Source organism: Rhinolophus ferrumequinum, chromosome X, assembly GCF_004115265.2.
Source record: "Rhinolophus ferrumequinum isolate MPI-CBG mRhiFer1 chromosome X, mRhiFer1_v1.p, whole genome shotgun sequence".
Classification (NCBI taxonomy): Eukaryota; Metazoa; Chordata; class Mammalia; order Chiroptera; family Rhinolophidae; genus Rhinolophus; species Rhinolophus ferrumequinum.
Genome location: NC_046284.1, coordinates 78,824,300 through 78,847,661, shown reverse-complemented (window position 1 = coordinate 78,847,661; position 23,362 = coordinate 78,824,300). Strand labels below are relative to the sequence as shown.

At 40.6% G+C, this 23,362-nt stretch overlaps 1 protein-coding gene across 2 annotated transcripts in view; it reads left to right on the top strand.

Moving 5' to 3' along the window:
• The window catches only part of ZC4H2 (zinc finger C4H2-type containing), a 44,751-nt gene extending 24,605 nt beyond the window's left edge, over positions 1-20,146 (top strand). Inside the window, exons 2-5 of one of the 2 annotated variants that reach the window (XM_033104281.1) lie at positions 1,985-2,156; positions 10,359-10,531; positions 11,397-11,559; positions 19,228-20,146. In XM_033104281.1, the coding sequence (XP_032960172.1) occupies positions 1,985-2,156; positions 10,359-10,531; positions 11,397-11,559; positions 19,228-19,341 (622 nt within the window). In that variant the 3' untranslated portion in view covers positions 19,342-20,146. The remainder of the gene's footprint in view (positions 1-1,984; positions 2,157-10,358; positions 10,532-11,396; positions 11,560-19,227) is intronic. The other variant, XM_033104375.1, reaches the window with a different exon arrangement.
• Positions 20,147-23,362: the final 3,216 nt, after the last annotated feature.

Here is a 23,362-nt window from a genome sequence, read left to right as displayed (position 1 = left end):
CAGCTACCTCCCACTCATTCCCCAGGTGTTAGCATACTCATAAATGTCACATCCTCAAGTCTCAGGGAAGTTTCCAACGACTGCCCCCTTTATTCTACGATGTTAGATCGCAGAATCAGACTGTTAGATCGCTTTGTTGTGGTCTTCTGTTGCATTCTGCATCTTATCCCTACTCGTCATAGTTTTACATGTAACAGTGTATTCAGGATCTTTGTCCTCATTGGATGAAGCTTCCTGTCATAGACTATTCTCTGCTTTATCCCTAGCACCTACTACAGTGCCTGGCACATGATACATGTTCCATAAATACAGAGGATGCCAAAAAATGTATACACATTTTAAGATGACATCTCTTTAAATGTGTATACATTTTTTGACACCCTTGGTATTTGTCAAATGAATATTTGTTTAAGATATCTATAATTGTTACATAATAGATCCTCAATATAAACTATAAATATAGTTATTGTTGTCCAAGGGCAAATACCTAGTCAGGGGCAGAATCAGGATTTACACCCAAGTCTGAATCTAAAGCCCATGTTCCTGTCACAATTTGGCTCTGCCTGCAGAAATGGGTTCTAGGCTCAGCACTGCCGCAACCTGGCTATATGACTTGGGGTTAGACACTATATCACTCTGAATCTCAATTTTCCCGTTTGTAAATCGGGGTATGGATAGGCAAAGTTCGGATTGTTCTTCAGGTAATCGAGAGGAGGAGGATAGAAGTCTAGATAGGAGAGGCTCTAAATAGTTACTTAATTGATCAATACAAAATCAGTATCATCCCTCTGCAAGACAGTTAAACAGGTATGCCAAGAACCCTCAGTATGTTTATGCCCTTAGCCTGGATAACCCCACTCAGGCAATGTGGAGTAAAGGGTGGTGTTAGAGAGTCCGGGCCTTAAGTCCTAACATCCCTTTTGCTAGCTCTGTGGTCTTGGGCAAGTTAATACCCTGCACCTCAATTTTCTTCCTTATAAATGGTATAACAGCATCTATATTTTTACCCTTTTCTAAGATAAAAACAATAACATGAAAATAAATTTTTCAATATAGAGTTAAAGATTTCTCCCATGATCCTAGCCACACAATTCTTCTGTGGTTCTGTGCCATTGAGGGCCAGCTCTTGAGTCAGAAGCCACAGGCAATACTGAGAAAGGAGAGAGAAACTGAAGACAGAAGCACGCTGTGGTTTGAGAATCTAGGGTGTGGAGCAGGAGCCCGCATGGTATGGGATGGATCAGATGAGAAAGCCAGCTACTGAGGCAGAAGAAAGGAGATACCAAATCTGAGTAATGGATAATGGCTAGGTTATTTCCTTAGAATAAATTCCCAGGTATGGGATTACTGAGTCAGAGGGGATGCAATTGGGATATGATAACCAGAAACAGGTTTTATTTTTCTAAGAAATGAGTTACATTTCTTCTTTTCCCCTTCCATTTCTGGAACTGATGAGTGGACCTACAGAGCTGTGCTGTCCAATATGAGAGCCATTAACCACATGTGGCTGTTTAAAGTTAAAATTTGATGAATTAAAATTAAACAAAATTCAAAATTCAGTTCCTCAGTTGCACTAGCCACATTTCAAGTGTTCACTAACTACATGTGGCTAGTGACTACTGTATCAGAAAGTACAGATACTGTTCATTTCCATCATTGTTGAAAATTTATTGGATAGTGCTGCTCTAGAGTTTCTCAAGAGGTCATGGATGGCATCTGGGGTGGGAGCTAAAACCTGTCCAGTGTTTGCAAATGCCCCACAAAGGAGCAAAATTATATCCATTTGAGACCCAAGAGCTTTTATCTTAGAAAAAAGAATCTCCTAACTTTTTTGGGATGGCTTCAGGTTGGTTCTATTTGGAGACAGGGAAGCTTAGAACGATGGCTTAGAAAGATAGCCCTGGCTCAGAGTGTAACTCTATACTTCATTCCCATTTTCCTCCCATCTCCTGTTGGTGTGTATCCTGGTTTTGGGGAATTGCAGGAACAAGACCCTGCAGATGGAAAAGATCAAGGCCCGTTTGAAGGCTGAGTTTGAGGCCCTTGAATCAGAGGAGAGACACCTGAAGGAATACAAGCAGGAGATGGACCTCCTGCTACAGGAGAAGATGGCCCATGTGGAGGAACTCCGACTGATCCATGCTGATATCAATGTGGTACGTGGCAGGCTGCCTGAAGTCTATCTCTGGGCCCTTTGAGGAATAAATAATACCGTGTTTCCCCGAAAATAAGACCTAGCTGGACAATCAGCTCTAGTGCATCTTTTGGAGCAAAAATTAATATAAGACCCGGTCTTATTTTACTGTAAGACCGGGTCTTATATAATAGAAGACTGGGTCTTATATTAATTTTCGCGTGAAGAAACACATGAGAGCTGATTGTCTGGCTAGGTCTTATTTTCGGGGAAGCACGGTAGCCTTTCCTTAAGATGTGGCTGTGGCAGCTTTGGGGAGTAGACATCAGGCTATGGTGGAGTTGAAGTATCCAGGAGTTCTGAGATCCAGCCCTGGCGCTTTTACTGATTGACTATATATCACTGGAAAAGTCCCTTCTCTCTGGACCTCATTTCCCCTTTCTGTACTATGAGAGGGATTCAGTCATATCTAAGGTCTCTTTCAGCTCTGATATCCTTATTCTGAGAGTCTGGGAGTTAGGAGCTAGCTTTGGTGAAAAGCAGACAGGCAGCTGCCTCTGGGGTCTAGCCTAAAGGGTTTCAAATCTTCTAACTGGGCCAAACAAATCATCTCTGCACCCCTGCCAAAGTGTGGCCACTCATTACAGTCTCTCTTTTGGAGATTCTTGGAACATGGGGAATGAACTGTCTGCTAAGGCGGTAAGTTCCCAACTTTTTGGAGTTACTCAAGCAGAGTCTGAATGATTACCTGTCTGGGTTGCGGTACTGATGATTCCTTCACCCAGAGAGACGTTGGAGGTGCTGAACTATAAGGTCCTTTCCAGTTCTTAGAGCCTATGACAATCAGAAGTCTTTTTTAAAAAACTACATTTGAGATTACGTCATCAAAATGTGGCGTGAGGTGAGCCTCTGTAAAGCTCCCCTGGAATTTACCACTAATCGAACAACAATAACTCCACAAATGACTCCCTGTACAGCAGACAGGCAAGACAAAGAGGCCCACTACTGAATTCACCGAAAGGTGGGCGAATTGCACGAGCGGGGGAGGAGGGAAAGGAAAAGTGCAGAGACGGAGCCTCATGGGCGGGCGCAGGACGCAGACCTAGCTCAGTGCTCCGAGCTCGCTGCATCCCGGAACTACCACAGCTGCGGGAGAGGGAAGAACTCGGACTGCTAGGGCTTCGCTTATGGCCCACAGGGCTGAGGGGGAAGCATATAACATGGCTGAACCCAACGCTCAAGGCAGAGACCTCGGAGAAAAGACTGAAGGAAGACAGCTGAAAACGATGGTTTAAGCCCTCACTGCCGAGCAGAGAAGGGAAGCCTTAGACACTGAGACTAGCCGCCCCCTCCCACCCTCCCAGAGCTCGCCCCGCCCCCACCTGCCCGGTGCTAGAAGCAGAACAGTAGCAGTGTCAGATCAAAAGAACATAATATTTGCTGTTCTGAGAACTGTGGATTGCAGACACAGATTGGCAGACCAATTAATTACGGCAGAGGGGAGGGAGCTGTGGAAGCAGGACCGGCTGTGGTGGTGGGCGCTGCCATTGCTCTGAGCCACCTCTCACAACTCACCCCACCCCTGGAACCACCTATCTGGGCGATCCCTGCAGGAGAAAAGAGAACTGCTGAAACATACGGGCTCTGAATCTGGAGCACCAACAGCTTTAGAACTTCAAAAGCGCTCCACATACCCACATGGACACTGCGCCTTGTGACCCAAGTGAACTATTAACAGAGGAGAAGCCCATCTCCGAAGGAATCCCCCCATTGTATGAGAAGCTGGAATAGTGCAGAGAAAACATAGCACTACCGTGTGAGAGAGAAAAAAAAGGCTGCAATCGGAGAGAAAATAAAACATTCTACCAACAAGTACTGGAAAACAAAAGAAAGACCTCTTCATACCAACCTGTTGCAGAAGCCACTCCTGTAGATATCTAGGAAGACAAATAATAAACCAGTAATTGCCATGAATAACCAAGGCAACAAGACAGCTCAGAAAGAAAGTGAAAAGTCTCCAGAAAAGGAACTTAAAGATATGGAAATATGTGACTTAAAGGACAGAGAATTCAAGATTGCAGTTCTGAAAAAACTCAACGAGATGCAAGAAAACACAGAAAGGCAGTTTAATGAACTCAGAAACACAATCAAAGAACAACATGAACATTTTACGAAACAGATTGAAATTTGAAAAAAGAATCAAATAGAATTTCTGAAGATTAAGAACTCAATAGAAGAAATTAAGAATGAAATAACTACCTTAGGTAGTAGAGTTGACCAGATGGAGGAAAGAATCAGTGACATCGAAGATAGAAACCTGGAAATGACACAGATGGAAGAAGAAAGAGACTTGAGACTTAAAAGAAATGAAAGAACTCTACAAGAACTTTCTGACTCCATCAGAAAGAGCAATATAAGAATAATGGGCATACCAGAAGGAAAAGAAAGAGAGAAGAGAACAGAATATATCCAAACAAATTGTTAATGAGAACTTCCGAAACTTGTGGACAGAACTGGATCCTCGAATCCAAGAAGCAAATAGAACACCTAATTACCTCAATCCCAACAGGCCTTCTCCAAGGCACAGTGTATTGAAGCTGTCTAAAATCAATGACAAAGAAAGAATCCTCAAGGCAGCCAGGAAAAAGAAGACGGTAACCTACAAAGGAAAGCCCATTAGATTATCAGCAGATTTTTCACCAGAAACTCTACAAGCCAGGAAGGACTGGAACCAAATATTCAAATTATTTTAAGAAAGATATTATGAGCCAAGAATAATGGATCCAGCAAAGATATCCTTTAGATATGAAGGAGAATAAAGACGTTTCCAGACATACAGAAGCTGAGGGAATTTTCTAATACACGACCTGCACTACAAGAAATACTAAACGAGACTATTCGACCACCATCAACAGGGACAATTTATGGTAACCAAAACATAAAAAGGGGGAGTGTAAAGGCCTGAACCGGTATATGGGAATGGAAAAAGTAAGAGTGCTAAAGAAAATGGAACACTCTAAATATGAAACTTTCTTTCGCAAAACTTAAGGGTAACCACTCAAGAAAAATCCAGAACTGAAATATATACTGTAATAAAAGAGGAAACAGGGAAACATCATAGAATACCACCATACAGAAATAATAGACAACAACAAAAAGGCAAAGAAACAATGGAGACACAGCCTTACCAAAAAACTAAAGATAGAATGACAGGAAATACTGACATATCAATAATCACCTTAAATGTAAATGGACTGAACTCACCAATAAAAAGGCACAGAGTAGCAGACTGGATCCAAAAACTAAACCCAACTATATGCTGTCTCCAAGAGACACATCTCAGCTACAAGGACAAGCATAGACTCCAAGTGAAAGGGTGGAAATTGACACTCCAAGCAAATGGTGCCCAGAGAAAATCAGCTGTAGCCATCATGATATCAGATGAAACAGACTTCAGGGTGAAAAAGATAACAAGAGATAAAGATGGACATTTCATAATGGTAAAGGGGACTACACAACAAGAAGATATAACAGTCATCAATATTTATGCTCCAATCAGGGTGTACTGAAATATACCAAGCAACTACTAACAGAACTAAAGGGAGAAATTGACCAACACACAATTATACTAGGGGACCTAAATACATCACTGACAGCTATGGATAGATCATCCAAACAGAAAATAAATAACGAAATAGCAGCCCTAAGTGACACATTAGATGAAATGGACATAATCGACATATATAGAGCACTTCATCCTAAAACATCAGATTATACATCTTTTCTAGTGTACATGGAACATTCTCAAGTATAGACCATATATTGGGACATAAAATCAGCCTCAGCAAACTTAAGAAGATTGAAATCACACCAAGCATATTCTCTGATCACAATGCTTTGAAATTGGATATCAACTGCAAAAAGAAAGCAGGAAAAATCATAAATACATGGAGATTAAACAACATACTTTTAAAGAACGACTGGGTCAAAGAAGAAATTAGAAGAGAGATGAAAAGATACATAGAAACAAATGACAATGAAAATACATCCTACCAAAATTTTTGGGATGCAGCGAAAGCAGTTTTAAGAGGGAAATTTATATCATTACAGGGCTACCTCAAGAAACAAGAAAAATCCCAAATAAATAACCTCATGTTACACCTTAAAGAATTACAACAAGAAGAACAAGTGACAACCAAGGTCAGCAGAAGAAAGGAAAAAACAAAAATCAGAGGAGAACTAAATGAAATAGAGAACAAAAAGACAATAGAAAAAATTAATGTGACAAAGCACTGGTTCCTTGAAAACATTAACAAAATTGACAAACCCTTGGCTAGACTCACTAAGATAAAAAGAGAGAAGTGACTAATTAACAAAATGAAAAATGAAAAAGGGGAAGTTATCATGGACACCACAGAAATACAAAGGATCATCCAAGCATACTATGAAGGACTATATGCCACCAAATTCAATAACCTAGAAGAAAAGGACAAGTTCTTAGAAACATATAGCTTTCCAAGGTGACCCATGAAGAATTGGAAAATGTAAACCGACGTATCATCAGTAATGAAATTGAATCAGTCATCCAAAACCTTCCCAAAAGCAAAAGTCGGGGACCAGATGGCTTCACTAGTGAATTCTACCAAACCTTCAAAGAGGATGTAATACCTATCCTGCTAAAACTCTTCCAAAAATTTGAAGAGACAGTACTCCCTAACTCATTTTATGAGGCCAACATTACCCGGATACCAAAACCTGGTAAGGACAACACAAGCAAAGAAAACTACTGACCAATATCTCTGTGAATACAGATCCAAAAATCCTAAACAAAATTCTAGCAAATCGAATACAACAATGCATTAAAAAGATCATTCATCATGACCAAGTGGGGTTCATCCCCGGGGCACAAGGATGGTTCAAATCTGCAAATCCATCAATGTGATACATCACATAAACAAAATAAAGGACAAAAATCATATGATTATATCAACTGATGCAGAGAAAGTATTTGACAAGATACAACATCCTTTTATGATTAAAACACTTAATAAAATAGGTATAGAAGAAAAATACCTTAACATTATAAAGGCCATATATGTCAAGCCCTCAGCTAATCTCATAATTAATGGTGAAAAACTGAAGCCCTTTGCTCTAGGTTCAGGAACACGACAGGGCTGTCCCCTATCACCTCTGCTTTTCAACATAGTGTTGGAAGTCCTTGCCAGAGCAATCAGGCAACAGAAAGAAATAAAAGGCATCCATATTGGGAATGAAGAAGTTAAATTATCACTCTTTGCAGATGACATGATGGTATATGGAGAAAACCCTAAAGACTCCACCAAAAAGCTATTAGAAACAATCAACGAATACAGTAAAGTTGCTGGCTACAAAATCAACGTACAAAAGTCCATTGCATTCCTATATACTAACAATGAAATCTCAGGAAAAGAAATACAAAGAACAATTCCTTTTGCAATTGTAGCAAAAAGAATAAAATACCTAGGAATAAACTTAACCAAGGATGTGAAGGACCTATATGCTGAAAACTAACTATAAGACATTTTTGAAAGAAATTGAAGAAGACACAAAGAAATGGAAAGACATTCCGTGCTCATGGATTGGAAGAATCAACATAGTTAAAATGGCCATATTACCCAAAGCAATATACAGATTCAATGCAATCCCCATCAAAATCCCAATGGCATTTTTTAAAGAAATGGAACAAGAAATCATCAGATTTGTTTGGAACCAGAAAAGACCCCGAATAGCCAAAGCAATCTTAAGAAAAAAGAAGAATACTGGAGGTATCACACTCCCTGACTTTAGCTTGTACTACAGGGCTACAATAATCAAAACAGCATGGTATTGGCAGAAAAACAGACACATAGACCAATGGAATAGAATTGAGAACCCAGAAATAAAACCACATAAATATGGACAGATAATTTTTGACAAAGAAGCTAAAAACATACAATGGAGGAAAGACAGTCTCTTCAATAAATGGTGCTGGTAGAATTGGAAAGCCACGTGTAAAAGAATGAAACTGGACTGCTATCTGTCACCATGTACCAAAATTAATTCAAAATGGGTCAAAGACTTAAGCATGAGACCTGACACAATAAACTGCATAGAAGAAAACATAGGTACTAAACTTATGGACCTTGGGTTGAAAGAACATTTTATGAATTTGACTCCAAAGGCAATGGAAGTGAAAGCTAAAATAAACGAATGGGACTATATGAAACTTAAAAGCTTCTGCACAGCAAAAGAAACCATCGACAAAATAAAGAGGCGCCCAACTGAATGGGAGAAGATTTTTGCCAACAGTGCCTCTGATAAGGGGCTAATATCCAAAATATACAAGGAACTCATGAAACTCAACAACAAAAAACAAACAACCCAATTGAAAAATGGGCAGAGGACCTGAAGAGACATTTCTGCAAAGAGGACATACAAATGGCAAATTTACATATAAAAAAATGCTCAACATCGCTAATCATCAGAGAAATGCAAATAAAAACCACAATGAGATATCACCTCACCCCAGTCAGAATGGCTATCATCAACAAGACAAATAGTAACAGGTGTTGGAGAGGCTGTGGAGAAAAAGGAACCCTCATACACTGTTGTTGGGAATGCAGCCTGATGCAGCCATTATGGAAGGCAGTGTGGAGGTTCCTCAAAAAATTACGAATAGAATTACTATATAGCCAGCAATCCCTCCCCTGGATACCTGGCCAAAAAATCTGAAAACATCTACACATAAAGACACGTGTGCTCCAATGTTCATTGCAGCTTTGTTTGTGGTGGCCAAGACATGGAAACAACCAAAATGTCCTTCGATAGATGAATGGATAAAATAGTTGTGGTATATATACACAATGGAATATTGTTCGGTGGTTAGAAAAGATGATATAGGACCATTTGTGACAACATGGATGGATCTTGAGAGTATAATGCTAAGCGAAATAAGTCAGACAGAAAAAGCAGAGAACCATATGATTTCACTGATATTTGGTATGTAAACCAGAAATAACAAAGGAACAAGACAAACAAATGAGAATCAAGAACTCATAAACAGAGGCAATAGTTTAGTCGTTACCAGAGGGTAATGGGTGTGGGGGGTGGGAGATGAGGGTAAGGGGGATCAAATATATGGTGATGGAAGGAGAACTGACTCTGGGTGGTGAACACACAATGGGATTCATAGATGATGTAATACAGAATTGTATACCTGAAATCTATGTAGTTTTACTAACAATTGTCACCCCAATAAATTAAAGTAAAAATTAAAAAATAAAAAAACTACATATGAGTCATTTAAGTTTCTATTCTCAGGAAACTCGTTTCTGTGGCAATACGTATTTCCTGATTTTGCCAGGCCTAGAATTTTTTTAAAGAAAATATAAATGCAATTGGTGCAGAAAGTATTTGGGATTTTCTGTGTCATAAGATCACAGGATTCCAGGATCTCATGGGGAGTTGGCAGTTCTGCTGCCAGATAACCTAAGGATATAGAGCCAATGAAATGAAGAAGATATTAGTCACAGAGGGGCTGAGAATCTATGCCATTGGATCTCAGACTTGAACATGCATGAAAGTCTCCTGGATGTCCTGTTAAAACAGATTGTTGGACTCCACCCTAGAGTTTCTGATTCCACATGGCTGTGGTGGTACCTGAGAATTTACATTCCTAATGAGTTCCCAGGTGATGCTGATGCTGCTGATCTGGTTACCACATTTTGAGAAACATTGATCTAGAAGAAAGGCCATTGGCTTGGGAGGCAGAAGCCCTGAGTTTTTATCTAGTCTTTGTCCCTAAGAAGTATTTCTCTGAGGAGGTTTCTTAGAGTCTCAATTCCCTGATCTGTAAAATGGTAGTGGGGTACACTAAATGAGCTCTAAAGGCCATCCCAGCTCTAAGATGCTGTATTTGAATAATTGCCATTTATTGTCTTTACTCTGTGTTAGGACCTGTACTGAGAACTTTACAAGAATTCAATCATTGAATCCTCACCAAGGATTCACCAAGGTAGGCACTATTATAACCATTATACAGGTGAAAAAACAGGCTTGACAAGATTCACATAGAATACATAGCAGATTGAGGACTTGACTATATATTGATATGGCTCTGGAGACTGTGCTATTATCTACTCACATGTACCGCTTTATCGAATATCGTGGAGTCTTTTCTCTGTGCTTACCTCACTCTGTGTTCCAGATGGAAAATACCATCAAACAGTCTGAGAATGACCTAAACAAGCTGCTGGAGTCTACCCGGCGGCTACATGATGAGTATAAGCCACTAAAGGAACACGTGGATGCCCTGCGCATGACTCTGGGCCTGCAGAGGCTCCCTGACCTCTGTGAAGAGGAGGAAAAGCTCTCATTGGAGTAAGTTGCCTGTCCCCTGTCCCTGTAACATACACACCACACACACATATACGCACACGAACATACAAAGAGCCTGGTCTGAATGTCAGGGTACCCAGTCCTGGCCCTAGGCCTGTCAGTATCTAACTCATTGCATGACTTTAGGCATGCCTCTTTGCTGGGTTGTTAAACCAGAAGGAAGATGATTAGACTTGAATTACTATATGGCTTTTAAAATTCTTTGTGCAATTTTAACAATACAATACTATGTCTATGACTCTGTGTGTGTCTGTGTGTGTGTGTGTGTGTGTGTGTGTGTGTGTGTGTATGGCTCTCAAGAGGTCACTTCCCAAGTGATTGCCTAGAAGGGGTGTCCAGAAACTTTTGAAAGCACAGAAGGCTGAGCTTTCATGGTCTCTAGGGTCTAGCCTGGCACTTCATCTTAAGACCCAGAGTTAAGAACTAGGCTCACCTTACAGAGACAGTTAAGTTCAGTCTAAGGAACTTCCTTAAGATAGAGCAGGCTGCCTGTGGAAGTGGTGAGTTTCTTATTTCTAGAGGTATGTCAACAGAAGCCTGAGGCCAGACACTTAATAGAAATACTGCAAAGGAACGTAGGATGGACGGTAGGTGAATACCTTTCGAGGAATTTGCTAGCCTTGGAATTTCTTTATTTTCTGGTTCTGTCAGAGCAAAGGAGCAGGAAGATTACAAGCAGACAATGGGTATGGTACCCAGGGAGAAGAACCTTGTGCTGGGGAGGATGCAGGAATTTTCTATAATGAGCCACAGCCCAACGCCCTTGGTTCTGTGGCATAGAGTCCTTAAGAGGTGCAGGTTCTCCTTGTTTTCAGAATGATCCAGCTAATGTCTCTCATCTCCAAAGTTACTTTGAGAAGCAGAAAGCAGAGTGGCAGACAGAGCCTCAGGAGCCCCCCATACCTGAGTCCCTGGCCGCTGCAGCCGCTGCCGCCCAACAACTTCAAGTGGCTAGGAAGCAGGACACTCGGCAGACAGCCACCTTCAGGCAGCAGCCCCCACCTATGAAGGTGAGTGAGCTGGGTAGTGGCTGTGGAAGAAGCAAGTTACTTTAAGTAGCCCCATGGAAGGCTGGTTTGGGAGTATAGGCTTTACTTATCTGGGGTTTTTCTAAAACAGTCTTTGCTTGGGACACAGAGGAAGGGGTGTGGTGTATGTGCTGGAGTGGACCCGCTGGTTTTGTTGCCTCACATTCCCAGAGAAGTTAGAATGCAGGAAGACTGGCAAGCTCTGCTAAAATATAATTTTCAAAAAGTTAGAAACATGACTCTTACAAATACAGAGGGTTCCCAAAAAATGTATACACATTTTAAGAAAGCAAAAAGGTGTGTTAAAATTGCAATACTCAAAAAATTCCATTGAGTGATGTCATCAAAATGGCGGCGTGAAGTGAGCCTCTGGAAATCTACTCTGGAAATCTCCCATGGAATTTACAACAAAATGAACAACTATAACTCCACAAAGGACTCCCTGCACAGCAGACGGGGAAGACGAAGAGGCTTACTACTGTGGTCACGTAGAGGTGGGAAGTTACGCGAGCAGGGGAGGAGGAAAGGGAGAAGTGCAGAGATGGAGCCACACTGGTGCGGGACGCAGACTTTGCTCAGTGCTCCGAGCTCATTGCATCCCGTAACTAGCGCAGCTGCGGGAGAGGGAAGAAGTCAGACTACTAGGGCTTCGCTTATGGCACACAGGGCTGAGGGGACAGTATATAAACGACTGAACCCAATGCTCATGGCAGAGACCTCGGAGCAAAGACTTAGGGAAAGGGGCTGAACATGGTGGTTTAAGCCTTCAACGTGGAGCCCAGAATGGAAGCTTTAGAGAAACTGGCCGTCTCGTCCTTACCTTCCTAGAGCTTGCCCTGCCCCCACATGCCCAGTGCTAGAAGCAGAACAGTGGCAGTGTCAGATCAAAAGAACAGAATGTTTGCAGTTCTGAGAACTGTGGTCCACAGACACAGATTTGCAACCCAACTAGTTCCGGCAAAGAGGAGGGAGCTGTGGAAGCAGGACCGGCTATGCTGGTGGTCACCGCCATTGCTCTTGGTCACCTATCACAACTCACCCTGCCTCTATCCCCACCGATCTGCGCAGATCCGTGCAGGAGTAAACAGAACTGCTGAAACACAAGGGCTCTGAATCTGGTACAAGAAAAGCTTTGGAACTTCAAAAGCTCTTCTCATTGCTACAGGGACGTGGCACCCTATGACCCAGGCCAACTGTTAACAGAGGAGAAGCCCGTCGCCCAGGGAATCCCCCCATTGTGTGAGAAGCTGGAATAGTGGAGAGAAAACAGCACTACTGTGTGACAGAGAAAAAGGTTGCAATCGGAGAGAAAATAAAACATTCTACCAACATGTACTGGATAACAAAAGAAAGACCTCTTCCTGTCAACCTGTTGTTGCAGAACCCACTCTTGCAGATGTCTAACAAGAGAAATAATAAATCATTAATTGCCATGAATAACCAAGAAACCAAGGCAGCTTAGAAAGAAAGTGAAAAGACTCCAGAAAAGGAACTCAAAGATACGGAAATGTGTAACTTAAATGACAGAGAATTTAAGATTTCAGTTCTGAAAACACTCAATGAGATGCAAGAAAATACAGAAAGGCAGTTTAATGAACTCAGAAACACAATCAAAGAAAAACATGAGCATTTTACGAAAGAGATTGAAATTTTAAAAAAGAACCAAATAGAGTTTCTGGAGATTAAGAACTCTATAGAAGAAATTAAGAATGAAATAACCAGTTTAGGTAGTAAGGTTGACCAGATGGAGGAAAAATCACTGACATCGAAAACAGAAACCTGGAAATGACACGGATGGAAGAACAAAGAGACTTGAGACTTAAAAGAAATGAAAGAACTCTATAAGAGCTTTCTGACTCTATCAGAAAGAGCAATATAAGAATAATGGGCATACCAGAATGGGGAGAAAGGGAGAAGGGAACAGAGAGTATATTCAAACAAATAGTCGATGAGAAATTCCCAAACTTGTGGAAAGAACTGGATATTCGAATCTAAGAAGCAAATAGAACACCTAATTACCTCAATCCCAACAGGCCTTCTCCAAGGCACATTGTATTGAAGCTGTGAAACATCAACGACAAAGAAACAATCCTCAAGGAGCCAGGGAAAAGAAGACGGTAACCTACAAAGGAAAGCCCATTAGATTATCAGCAGATTTTTCAGCAGAAACTCAGGAGTGGGTCATGAGGGAGTGGAAACAAATATTCAAAGTATGGAAAGTGGGAAATTATGAGCCAAGAATAATATATCCAGCAAAAATATCCTTTAGATATGAAGGAGGAATGAAGAACTTTTTCAGACATACAGAAGATGAGGGAATTTTCTAATACCCGACCTACACTAAAAGAAACACTAAATAAAGGAGACTATTCAACCACCATCAACAGGGACAGTATGTTGCAACCGAAACTTAAAAAGGGGGAGAGTAAAGGCCTGAACTGGAACATGGGAATGGAGAAAGTAAGCATGATGACAAAAATGGAATTCTCTAAATATCAAACTTTCTTTTACATAAACTTAAGGGTAACTACTCAAAAAAAAATCCAGGACTGAAATATATACTGTAATAAAAGAAGAAACAGAGGGAAGCAGCATAGAATACCACCTCACAGGAATAATAGACAAAAACAAAAAGGCAAAGAAACAATGGAGACACTGTCTTACCAGAAAACTAAAGATAGAACGATAAGGAATCCTCACATATCACTAACCACCTTAAATGTAAATGGACTGAACTCACCAATAAAAAGTCACAGAGTAGCAGATTGTTTTAAAAAACTAAACACAACCATATGCTGTCTCCAAGAGACATCTCAGCTACAAGGATAAGCATAGATACAAAGTGAAAGTGTGGAAATTGACACTCCAAGCAAATGGTATCCAAAGAAATTAGGTGTAGCTATAGAAATATCAGATGAAACAGACTTCAGGGTGAAAAAGGTAGCAGAGACAAAGATTGACATTTCATAATGGTAAAGGGGAATGTACAACAAGCACATAACAGTCATCAATATATATGCTCCCAATCAGGGAGCACCGAAATATACCAAGCAACTACTAACAGTACTAAAGGCAGAAATTGACCAAAACACAATTATACTAGGGGACCTAAATACATCATTGACACCTATGGATAGATCATCCAAACAGAAAATAAATAACGAAATAGCAGCCCTAAATGACACATTAGATGAAATGGACATAATTGACACATACAGAGCACGTCATCCTAAAACATCAGATTATACATTTTTTTCTAGTGTACATGAAACAATTTCAAGGATAGACCATATATTGGGACATAAAATCAGCCTCAGCAAACTTAAGAAGATTGAAATCATACCAAGCATATTCTCTGATCACAAGGCTTTGAAATTGGATATCAACTGCAAAAAGAAAGCAGGAAAAAACACAAATACATGGAGATGAAACAACATACTTTTAAAGAACGACTGGGTCAAAGAAGAAATTAGAGGAGTGATTAAAAGATACATAGAAACAAATGAGAATGAAAGTACATCCTACCAAAATTTTTGGGATGCAGCGAAAGCAGTTTTAAGAGGAAAATTTATATCATTACAGGCCTATCTCAAGAAACAAGAAAAATCCGAAACAAATAACCTCACGTGACACCTTAAAGAAGTAGAAAGCGAAGAACAAATGAAACCCAAGTTCAACAGAAGAAAGGAAATAAAAAAAATCAGAGCAGAACTAAATGAAATAGAGAACAAAAAGACAATAGAAAAAATTAATGTGGAAAAGAGCTGGTTCTTTGAAAAGAGTAAGAAAATTGACACACCCTTGGCTAGGCTCACTAAGATAAAAAAGAGAGAAGACACTAATAAACAAAATCAGAATTGGAAAAGGGGACGTTATCACAGATGCCACAGAAATACAAAAGATCATCCAAGATTACTATGAAGGACTATATGCCACCAAGTTCAATCACCTAGAAGAAATGGACAAGTTCTTAGAAACATATGGCCTTCCTAGGCTGAACCATGAAGAACTGGAAAATCTAAACAGACCGATCACCAGTAACGAAATTGAAAACCTTCAGTCATCGAAAACCTTCGCAAAAGCAAAAGTCTGGTACCAGCTGGCTTCACTAGTGAATTCTACCAAACCTTCAAGGAGGATCTAATACCAATCATACTCAAATTTTTCCAAAAAATTGAAGAAGAGGCAGTACTCCCTAACTCATTTTCTGAAGCCAGCATTACCCTGATACCAAAACCTGGTAAGGAAAACACAAGAAAAGAAAACTAGAGACAGATATCTCTGATGAATACAGATGCAAAAATCCTAATGATAATTCTAGCAAATCGAATACAAGAATGCATTAAAAAGATTATTTATCACTATCAAGTGGTGTTCATCCCAGCACACAAGGATGGTTCATCATATGCAATTCCATCAATGTGATACATCACATAAACAAAATAAAGGAGAAAATCATATGATTATATCAATTGATGCAGAAAAAGCATTTGACAAGATATAACATCCATTTATGATTAAAACACTTAATAAAATAGGTATAGAAGGAAAATACCTGACCATAATAAAGGCCATATACGACACACCCTCAGCTAGTCTCATAATTAACGGTGAAAAACTGAAGCCCTTTGCTCTACGTTCAGGAACACGACAGGGCTGTCCCCTGTCACCTCTGCTTTTAAAGATAGTATTTGAAGTCGTCGCAGAGCAATCAGGCAAGAGAAAGAAATAAAAGGCATCCAAATAGGGAATTTAGAAGTTAAATTGCCACTCTTTACAGACACATGATGCTATATATAGAAAACCATAAAGAAGCTATTAGAAACAATCAGTGAATACAGTCAAGTTTCTGGCTATAAAATCAAGGTACAAAAGTACATTGCATTCCTATATACTAACAAGGAAATCTCTGAAAAAGAAATAAAAACAAAATTCCTTTTGCAATTGCAGCAAAAAGAGTAAAATACCTCGGAATAAACTTAAAGAAGGATGTGAAAGACCTATATGCTGAAAACTGTAAGACAATTTTAAAAGAAATTGAAGAAGACACAAAGAAATGGAAAGACGTTCCATGCTCATGGATTGGAAGAATCAACATAGTGAAAATGGCCATATTACCCAAAGCAATATACAGATTTAATGCAATCCCCATCAAAATCCCAATGGCATTTTTTAAAGAAATAGAACAAAAAAAATCATCAGATTTGTTTGGAACCACAAATACCCTGAATAAGCAAAGCAATCTTAAGAAAAAAGAGCAGTGCTGGAGGTATCACACTCCCTTACTTTAGCTTGTACTACAGTGCAACAATAATCAAAACAGCATGGTATTGGCAGAAAAACAGACACGTAGAACAATGCAATAGAATTGGGAACTCAGAAATAAAACCACAGAAATATGGACAGATAATTTTTGAGAAAGAAGCAAAAAACATACAATGGAGAAAATACAGCCTCTTCAATAAATGCTGCTGGCAGAGTTGGAAAGCCACGTGTAAAAGAATGAAAGTGGACTGCTGTCTGTCACCATGTACCAAAATTAATTGAAAATGAATCAAAGACTTATGCATGAGACCTGACACAATAAACTGCATAGAAGAAAACATAGGTACTAAACTTATGGACCTTGGGTTCAAAGAGCGTTTTATGAATTTGAGTCCAAAGGCAAGGGAAGTGAAAGCTAAAATAAATGAATGGGACTGTCAAACTTAAAAGCCCATGCACAGCAAAAGAAACCATTGACATAGTAATGAGGCCACCAACTGAATGGGAAAACGTTTTTTTGCAAACACTGCCTCTTATCCGCGACTAATATCCAAAATATACAAGGAACAACAAAAAAACAAGCAACCCAATTGAAAAATGGGCAGAGGACCTGAAGAGACATTTCACCAAAGAGGACATACAAATGGCAAATAGACATATGAAAAAATGCTCAACATCACTAATCATCAGAGAAATGCAAATAAAAACCACAATGAGATAACACCTCACCCCAGTCAGAATGGCTATCATCAACAAGACAAATAGTAACAAGTGTTGGAGAGGCTGTGGAGAAAAAGGAACCCTCATACACTGTTGGTGGGAATGCAGACTGGTGCAGCCGCTATGGAAGGCAGTGTGCAGGTTCCTCAAAATTTGCGAATAGAGTTACCGTATGACCCAGCAATCCTCCTGGGTATCTACCCTAAAAATCTGAAAACATTTATCCATAAAGACACGTGTGCTCCAATGTTCATTGCAGCTTTATTTACAGTGGCCAAGACATGGAAACAACCAAAATGTCCTTCGATAGATCAATGGATAAAGAAGTGGTATACTAGTCAGCAGTAAGAAAAGATGATATAAGACCATGTGACAACAGGGATAGATCTTGTGATTATAAATCTCAGCGAAATAAGTCAGACAGAAAAAGCAGAGAACCATATGATTTCACTGATATGTGGTATATAAAGCAAAAACAAGAAAAGAACAAGACAAAGAAATGGGAAACAAAAACTCATAGCCATAGAGAATAGTTTCGTGGTTACCAGAGGATAAGGGGGTACGGCTTGGCAGATGGGTGTAAAGGGGATGAAATATATGGTAATGGAAGGGGAACTCACTCTGGGTGGTGAACACCCAATGGGATTTATAGATGATGCAATACAGAATTGTACACCTGAAATATGTGTAACTTTACTAACAATTGTCACCCCAATAAACTTTAATTTAAAAAAAAATTGTGATATCCAATATATGTCAATAACCAAAGATGAATACAAGCCATGTGTATACATTTTTTTGGCACCCCTGGTATATAGTAAGTATATATGATTAATGAGGGAGCTGGTAGAATTGCAAAATTTGTTCCAAGAGCACTTGAGGAACAGATAATTGTACAGTCATGAAAGGAAAAGAATGCTGAAATAGTTTGCAAAGTTAAATGCAGACCTGGTTAATGTCCTACGGGACAAAACTGTAACTGTAGTGATTGTCTTTTCTTCACCACAGAAATAATTTTCATCTCTGCTGGGAAAAAAGCATTTGTAGTTTATCAGCATAAATCACAGAGTCTGGGCCCTGATCAATAGTAAATAGTCAAACAAAAGGACATTCTAGAGCAGGGTCTGCAAACTATTGCCCACAGGCCAAATCTGAACTGCTCCCTTTTTATATAAATAAAGTTTTGTTGGTCCACTCGCATGCCTGTTTATGAATCGTCTATAGATTCTTTCATGTAAAACAGTTAGGGTTGAGTAGTTACAACTAAGACCATATGATCTGAAAAGTCTGAAATATTTGCTATTTTGGCTTTTACAGAAAAAGTTTACTGATAGATATCTTTGAGAATTGATACTTGAGTGGGCTTATTAAACCATGCTGTAGTATAATGCTAAATGGATACTTAATTCTCATTTTGCCTTATTTCCAAGTTTTGGATATTTTCCTTCAATACTCCCTTTTGACCCTCACTCCCTTAAATCTTTTACATCCCTTACATCCTGCGCTGATCTCTCTACTTGGGTCTCACTTACTGATTACTCCTCCTTCCTGTCGGGAAAATCACAATTGCTTTGTGGATCTCTGGGGATCAGAAGGCTGAAGTACAGCCTAGAAAAATCTGACTGACAAAAAAAAAATCTTTCTTTGTCTTGTGTACCCCACCAGGCCTGCTTGTCATGTCATCAGCAAATTCATCGGAATGCACCTATATGCCCTCTGTGCAAAGCCAAGAGTCGGTCCCGGAACCCCAAAAAGCCAAAACGGAAGCAGGATGAATGAAGAGAGGGAGAACACATAGAGCTCTGCTGCTCATAACCCCTCCTCTTGTTCAGTGATTAATGTCCTGATGTGAAACAACCCTTCCCCACCTCTACCAAGTCTCCCATTTAATGTGATAGAAGCACAACCCCTCTCTCACTTTTCTTTCTTTAGGCTCTTGGGGTTTCTGTTTAGGAAGAGATGTGGTTCAGGTGCTAATGACAGTGTGTTTGATGATCCCTTCTCTGCCGCCCAATTTCCACCCTTGCCCTTGTTTGGAGCTAAGGGAAGGGCAGAAGGCCCAAATGTGATTCTCTGTTTCTTGTGCCTGAGGCCTGGAACCTATGGTCTAAGGGTTGGGGGAGGCCCATATTTTGTTTCATGTAAAGGTTCCAGTCTGCCACCTCCCTGTACTTTTGCTTTAGGCTCTGAAAGGACAACAGTCATCTTACTGGCCTTTACAGTAGGCTTATATATGTATCTCCCCTACTCTCATCTCATCCTCATGGCCCAGAGGTAGCTTGGACAAGCCCTCCTCTTCATATTCATTTTGGAGGCCTGGCTGTTATTATAGAGTTTATCACCCCACCTCCACCCCAAGTCTCCCAGATATACGAAAGTTCTCATGTACCAGGCTGTGTGTCTGGGGATCCTGAGATCTACAGGCCTTTCTCCCATAGTCCTAGTTTTTACAAATTAGTAGTAGAAGTTCCGCCACAAAATAAGGGAGCTGGAGCTATACCCACTCCATAAGTTCTGCTTAACTTGCTGCCTAAGTCATTGGGCTGAGGGCTCTGCAGTCGGGCCTGCCTTAGGCTGAGAGGGGCCCCAGTTGCCTTTTGTTCAAAACTGTTACTCGGGTACTTACTCAATGGTAAATCTTAGGGTTCAGAGGAGTGGGTTGTGATTCATATGAGTGCCAGTTACTTTACACATGCGAGTGGATGGGACTTCCCCTCCATTCGTCCCTCCTTCTCTTGGGTCTTCCCTCTTCTACAAGGCAGCCTCAGCTCAGGTCAGCTGCTGGCCACCTCCTCTCCTGTGGATTGGGGAGGCGGGGTTTCCTCCCAAAGGAAAAAGGCACCATGCTCCCCAAGCCCTGCAGCCCTTTATTCCACCAAAGCCGGATCTCTAGTAAAGTCACCCTCTGACTTAAGGGACAGGGATGGGGTTGGCTGACCAAAAAAGTTTTAGCTCCATGTTTCAGTCCCTGGCTGGGGAAGGAGAGAGATTTTTCCTTCCTTCCTTAACTGCAGTTGTAAGTTGCCACAGTGTCTGTGTGTTCATAATATGAGATTCCTCTGCTCTTTGAAAGTAAGAGTGTTATGTCTGTACAAATCCTTTTAAATAAACATTTGTTCATTGGAGTAAATGCTGACTGAGTGCCTATAAGTACCAAGCAATAGAAAAGATGTAATGCCCTTTCTCCTTCTGGGTAGCTCTTCTTCACTCCGCCCTACAAATGAGGAAACCAGACACACCAGTGCACAATAATTTCTTACTATTATAATTTCCATTTATTCAGTACTTACTCTGTGCCAGATCTTTATGCAAGATGCTTTATATAAATGATTGCATTTGATCTTCAAAACAACCTTTCAAGCTAAGTATTCTTATTGCCGTTTCCAAAAAAAGTAAACTGAAGTTCAGAGAAGTTCAATAGCTCGTCCATAGTTAAACAAACAGCTAGTAAGAGAAGTTTCAGCATTTGAACTTAGGTTGTCTGGTTTCAGACCATTTTTCCCCCTACTTTTTCTGCATAATCATTTTTCTTTAAACTTTTCTCCCTTTTGGGATGCCTTGATGATAGGGGTAGTTGAAATAACTCCAAAGTAGAAATCAAGGACTAGGGATATAGTGGCTGATGCAGGAATATAAAGGCCTGGTTCACTGTAGAGATACAATAAGGAACATTGTATTTCTGGAAGGGCCATTCCAGAGTCAGAGCTCCTCCTAGGGTGGACTGGGGTTTCCATTAAGACTGTTGTAGTCCAACAGCTCCCGCTGTCCAATCCTGCTTCCTTTTCTCTTCTGCGACTGTCGATCCCAAGGGCTCCCTAATTCATATCCTGTACAATAAACTGTCCTAGTGCTTCCCAGGAAGCCAACAGCTGAAAAAAAAATTGTGCCTCAGTGTCCTCATCTGGATAAGGGGGTAAATAATAGTAACTACTGGGGCTATTGTGAGTAATACCAAATACATAGTAAGCACTCAATAAGTGTGAATTTCCTTCTTCCCCTTGTGCCTCTGGCATCAAGGAGATTGAATGACCAGTCAAAAGAAATACTGTTCATCTTACCTCACATTATTCTATCACCCCAGATTTTGCTCAGGTACAAGCCTGCTTTTGAGGTGGCCCAGTCTCACTCTGGGCAAAAGGAAGCTAGATGTTCAGCTGTGTGACTTGGAGTACACCTTACCGTGTACAGAGCTCTGTAGGTCCCTATAAAGTATAGGAGGAGTGGTCATTGCTGTGCATATGTGTCACACTGGAGGTCAGATCTGTCGATTTTATTGCAGCACCACTAGCCAGCAGTTATTTCCCAAGAACACTTCTGAATAGCAAGGGAACAATTCATGTCTTGAACAGCTAAACCTGCCAGCCACTGGGTAGGGTGTACTGTCTCATTTAGTTTTTCCAGTTCACTTATGTATTGTGAAACAAACCACCCAAAAACTCAGTGGCTTAAAACAATCTTCATTTGTTTGGTTATGATTCTGCAATTTGGGCAGGACTTGCTGGGAATGGCTTATTTCTATTCCATGTGGTTTTACCTCAGACAGCTTAGCTGGGGCTGAAGGATCCAAGATGTTTATACTCTCATATCTGGCACCTCAGCTGAGGTGGCTGAAACAGCTGTGGGCTGGCTGGGCCCCCCACCTCACTTCATAGTATTTTCTTTCTCCATTTGGCCTCTCTCCAAGTAGGGTAGTCAGGTATTCCTATTTTTTTTTTTTAAATCTGGCAGCAGGCTTCCACAAGGATGAAAATCAAAGCTGCAAGGCCTTTTGTGGCATAAGACCCAAAGTCATACAGCAACACTGCTGCTGTACTCTGTTGGTCAAAGCAAATCACAGAGCCAACCCAGATTTAAGGAGTGAGGCAAAGAGACTCTGCTTCTTGATGGGAGGAGCTGCATGCTTGTCAGAGATGGGAGAAATTGTTGGCCATATTTGTAGACAGTCTTTCACATCTTTCAGCTACCTTATAAGTAAGGTGTTATGTGTGTCCATTTTTACAGATGGTAAAACAGGCTCAAAAAGGGTAAAGTAATTGTCCGACTAATAACTAGGACGGGGCAAAGCCAGGAGTCATACATACCCAGGTTTTTATGCCTATATATAGCCTGTGTTCCTTCTAAGTTCAGTGCTGTGGGTAAGTCCCAGACCTGGTTAAGAGAGAATAAAAGAAGGGAAGAGAAACAACAAATATAGAGTGAAAGAAGACAAGTGGGTGATGGAGAGAGAGGGAAGGGCGGAAGGGAAGGGTATAATAGGGAAGGGACTACCCCCATGTAGGGCCTCCCATAGAGGAAAAGCTGATAGCTGAGGGTCATGGTTCCTCTCCAGAACCACAAAACAGGCTCTGCTGCCACCTGCCATTGAGTGTTTAATGATTATGAAAGACACAGGTCCCTCCTGGGAATGAGGCAGGAACACTTTTTGCTTGTGGCTGTGGAGGAAAGACCATCCCCAAACAAGAATTCCCATTAGGCCAGCTATGCTCCTGTGTACTTCAGTGGTTTCTGTACTGCATAGCACAGGGAAATGACTGACCCAGGAGCCTGTTCTTGGGTTCAAATCCCAAATTCTTTATTTGTTAGCAAGTTATCAAACTTCTACCTCCAGTTCCTTCATCTGAAAATTGGAGAGAATACCTGCTGTGGGGTTTCAGTGAAAATGTTAAAAACAAAGAAGGGGAGGGTCACCATTCAATGGATGCCCATAATTTAGTTCTTTCACAGACTTCATTACATATGGCAGGCAGCATACTGTAGTGGCTAAGAGCACGGATACTAAAGTTAGAGAGTCTGGGTTCAA